Here is a 4,044-nt window from a genome sequence, read left to right on the forward strand (position 1 = left end):
CATCCAGACACGTTTGGTGGGAGAACTTTGCCTTTTTAACTAATGGACCCAGGAACAGAACTTGGGTCATTTAGTTGCCATTCATTGTCCTTCATGAGGGATGGCCTCCCAACACTTAACTTCAGCTCTCCAAATACTTCATTAAACCTTCTACTACTACAAACTCACTACCCAGAGTACACACATTGCTAGCGATTTGTGGATCTTAACCCACAGCATGACTGTACTTTTTACAGCCCTTGCATTTACTCTCCACTCTGCACCCCTAAACCAAGGCTGTTACTAACGAGGGGGCTCCAAGATTTCCAAGCAACCCATTCTCTAGGACACTGATTAACAAGACAGCATGACTCTGGCTAAATGCTTGCAAAAACAGTTGACCGGCTGGGTATGGTGGCTCATGCCTGTAACGCCAGCACTTTGGGAGGCCAAGGGAGGCAGATCACTTGAGGCCAGGTGTCTGAGTCCAGTCTGGCCAACATGGCTAAGCTGTCTCTACTAAAAATACAAAAATTAGCTGGGCGTGCTGCCTGTAGTCCCAGCTACTAGGGAGGCTGAGGCACGAGAATTCCTTGAACCTCAGAGGCGGAGGTTGTAGTGAGCTGAGTTTGTGCCACTGCACTCTAACCTGGGCAACAAGGGCAAACCTCCATCTCAAAAAACAAACGAACAAAAAAACAGTTGACCAGAGAGGGACAAGCTCATCAAGGTTTTTCTTGGCCAAGTTCAGGCCCCTGTTGGGAAGCTGTGGGTGTGGACGAATCCTCCACTGCCCATTTCTATGGTTCCTTTATATGCACAAGATCGACTATATGTAAATAATCTGCAAGTCAGGTATTTCTGAAAACAAGTTTTATTTAAATAAGGGTTTAAATACATTACACATAACATTAAAACTGAAGGGGGAAAAAAACCAAAAACCAGTTTGTTACTTCACATGGCATTGGGCAGCTGCTGCTATTAAGTTGCAAGCTCTACAGCTAGCTACATGACTGATGGATCAGTTTGAGATTTGTTCCCTTGTCAAAAGTTTAACTCTGGTAGAAGGTTGGCCTCACATTCTAATGTTTGGACATCCCTTAGCTAGGATATGTCTGGTCAAACAGACCTTTGTGGCAAGCCAGATGCCCTATCATCTCGCTAGCGATAAGAGGGCCTCTCTGAGCTGCCCACCTGGTCAGGTTGGAGACACCAGGGGATCCACCACCAAAAGCTCCCTTCCAGTAGTACAGCTGGTGCTGCTGCCTTACCCCATCCTCTCCTCTCAGATTCACCGAGGACTGTTCAGGTGGTAACATTCTGTTAGGGCAAGGAACTCTGCAGAGGGAGAGCCGAGGAGGTTCCGGCCATAGTTGTTTGTGATCTTAGGGCTCTGGGCTTGGCTCAAACATGCCGGTATTGCTTGGTTTCAGGCTTGACACTGCCAGGCGCCTACTGCTTGACCTCTGTTTAAATGAGGGACTTCAAGACTAGACAGCATGGCTCTTTTCAGTTTATTGCATGAAGGAGTTACACTAGTCCAAGTTAAAAGCGGACCCCAAATGGTTACATTATACAAGCTGTGAGGTTTTAAACTTGTGACAAGGGACAGAAGGGAAATTCTACTCATTGCAAGGAAATCCTCACTTAAGCTTCAGTGAGCCACAAGCACTTAAAACCCATGAACCTTCAGCTGATCGTCCTTAGCCAGTCCAATCTGAAAAGACAAAAGAGCAAAGTTTTAAATGAGGGACAGGGAGAGTTAAAGCCTCCATTTCTAATGTCACCAACCCTGTCTTCCTGCTACTACACTGCCCAAGAGCCAGGGGTGCACAGTGGTTCAACGGACGGTCCTCAGTTAAGAGCTACCTTTTTTGAACACTCACTGCCTTCCAAGGTTCTGAATTAGTGTGAGAATGAGACTCATCAAGTATATGAAACCTCTTCAATTATATCAAGAGCCGATCATGTAACAGTATTTTAGTATTAATATTCAGGAAATTCATTTTTAAAAACTCATGTCCTTACAAATACAGGAACAACCCAGCATTTGGCTTATTTTACAATGCATCTATGTGCTATTCAAATTTGCACCTGTAAAGCAGATCCACAGAAACAGTTAACCAAAGGTACACAAGTCCCTTCTGCTTTTTCCTATAAAACAGAAGTCTGTGTACCTTAAAACCCAACTGAGGTTTCGCCCAGCCTTACAAAGCCAACTTTTAGGTCCCCAGCAGAAGCTAATACACAGGATCTGAGATCTGCCAGCAGAGGGGCACAAATCAAGAAGTGACTGAACTCACCTCTACGAGGAACTGGCATATGTTCTTGCGTTGGTCACCCTGTAGCTGAATTACTTCTCCATATTCTGGATGCTCAATTACAGTACCATTGCAGGCAAACTTCTGCAAGCACAAAGGAAACAAAACAAATTAGGCCTAGTAAGAGCATGAATGCATTTATCACCCCTTCTGCTAACAATAAATACAACGCAGCTAGCACCCCCTTGCACACAAATTCATTATGACTTTCCCGCAATCTCACTTAAGACCTACCTTCTTAAACGCCTTCACTAGTTTCTTTTTATCGTAATCATCAGCGATCCCTTGGACAGTAGTAAGGGTCTTCCTGCCGTTTCTCTGTTGAATTCTTATATGGATATAATCCTCAGTGCCAGCAGGAAGCAGGTCATCACCCTTACTTGCATCAGCAAAGGGGTCTGAAAATTAAGGTTAAGCTCGTTCAGAGAGGTCAAAGATCAGATACCACTGCCATCTCCCCGGCTCCCAGGTGTTTGGCGCGTGCAGAAAACAACACTGAAATCGTCAGGGCTTGGGCCAGGCCGTATGTGTCCTCTGCTGGCTCTCCCTGAGCACGTCAGTCCGAGACGTCCGGCTTCCCCAGGCTCGGGGAACGCCCGGGCCTCCCGCCCTCCCTGGGAAGCCGATCACGTGTCGGGGGAGTCCGAGCTGGCAGGCGGTGCCCCACCCGGCTGATGCAACCCGCCGGAACCCGAGCTCCCGAGGCGGGGCTAAGCCTACTACCCCCATTGGTGCGCACGCCTGCCACTTAGGGCTGGCACCGCCTTTCCCTCCGACTCCGTGACAACGAGTGGTGACGTAACGGACGTGACGCAAGGGTGACGGGAGGGGCGGGTGTGGCCCGAGGCGGCCCGGGAGCCATTAGTAAATGCGCCACCGAGACGCCGAGCCCGCCCAAAGGTTGACCTCCCGCCTGCTCCTTCCGGTCGCGCTCAGGTTCCGACCCCGGGGTCCAAGCCTTGATCCCGCTGCCCTGCGACCCTGGACGACTTTCCCCTGCTAAAACTTACGAAGGCCCGGAGCGCTTGGCAGCTTCCTGGAACACGTCTCCGGGCCCGGAAGGCCCCACTGCCCCACCCGAGCCCGCGACCTTTCCCATAGCTTACCGAAAGAGTGGAGGTTCTGGATAGCGGACATACGATACGATTCCTTTTCCTCGGTGGAAACGGCCTGCGGAAGGCGGCGGCGGCGGCGGGAGAAGGCGGGCAGGGGGGACGGAACGTCGGGAAGCGAGGGGGCTCGAGGGGGAGGCTGCTGAGTCCTCGGCGGCGGCTCAGTGACTGGGGCAGAGGGGCGGTGCCTGTGTTCACTTATATAGCCGCGCCTGTGACGCCAGCGCGCTGCCCTCACGTCCGGACCCCACCCACGGCGTCGTGCCCCAAGCACCCAGGCGGCGCAGCTTCCAATTGGTTTGGGGGCGGGGACATAGGATGGCGCTTGCGCAGGAAGTCTGCGGCGGGGAGGGGGGCGTCCTCTTGACTCTAGGAGAGCTAGGAGGGGGAGGGAAAGCTTGGTCGGGCTCGGCGCCTGCGCAGTGCGGGTGGACGGTGTCAGCACGCCGAGAAAACTGGCCGAGGTTTCGAGCTCGCCTACGCACTGTGTCCTTTGGTACATTCCACCTTCCTGACCCTGTTGCATCCCTGCCTGCTCGAAAAGGGATGTTTCATAGGGTAGATGAACACTCCTTAGGATGTAGATGCTGAGCCTCCCAAACACGACAAATCCCCGTTTTGTCAAACCCACC

At 51.4% G+C, this 4,044-nt stretch overlaps 1 protein-coding gene across 1 annotated transcript; it reads right to left on the minus strand.

Annotated features, from left to right (window-relative positions):
• Positions 1-835: 835 nt before the first annotated feature.
• Positions 836-3,677, minus strand: EIF1 (eukaryotic translation initiation factor 1). Its single transcript, XM_017880138.1, has 4 exons — positions 3,407-3,677; positions 2,535-2,698; positions 2,283-2,384; positions 836-1,696 (listed from the first exon to the last, which is right to left on the minus strand). Exons 1-4 carry the CDS (start codon positions 3,435-3,437, stop codon positions 1,652-1,654), a joined length of 342 nt encoding a protein of 113 aa, XP_017735627.1. The 5' UTR covers positions 3,438-3,677; the 3' UTR covers positions 836-1,651.
• Positions 3,678-4,044: the final 367 nt, after the last annotated feature.

The sequence above is a fragment of the Rhinopithecus bieti genome, unplaced genomic scaffold (genome assembly GCF_001698545.2).
Source record: "Rhinopithecus bieti isolate Rb0 unplaced genomic scaffold, ASM169854v2 scaffold_11744, whole genome shotgun sequence".
Lineage (NCBI taxonomy): Eukaryota > Metazoa > Chordata > Mammalia > Primates > Cercopithecidae > Rhinopithecus > Rhinopithecus bieti.

What these genes read in the sequence shown, in the direction of transcription:
- EIF1 (XM_017880138.1), bottom strand. Translation starts at nt 3,437, where the DNA reads ATGTCCGCTATCCAGAACCTCCACTCTTTCG. An exon ending in CCAGAACCTCCACTCTTTCG is followed by an intron (nt 2,699 to 3,406) that starts GTAAGCTATGGG and finishes CTTAATTTTCAG; the next exon opens with ACCCCTTTGCTGATGCAAGT. An exon ending in TATGCCAGTTCCTCGTAGAG is followed by an intron (nt 1,697 to 2,282) that starts GTGAGTTCAGTC and finishes TTGTCTTTTCAG; the next exon opens with ATTGGACTGGCTAAGGACGA.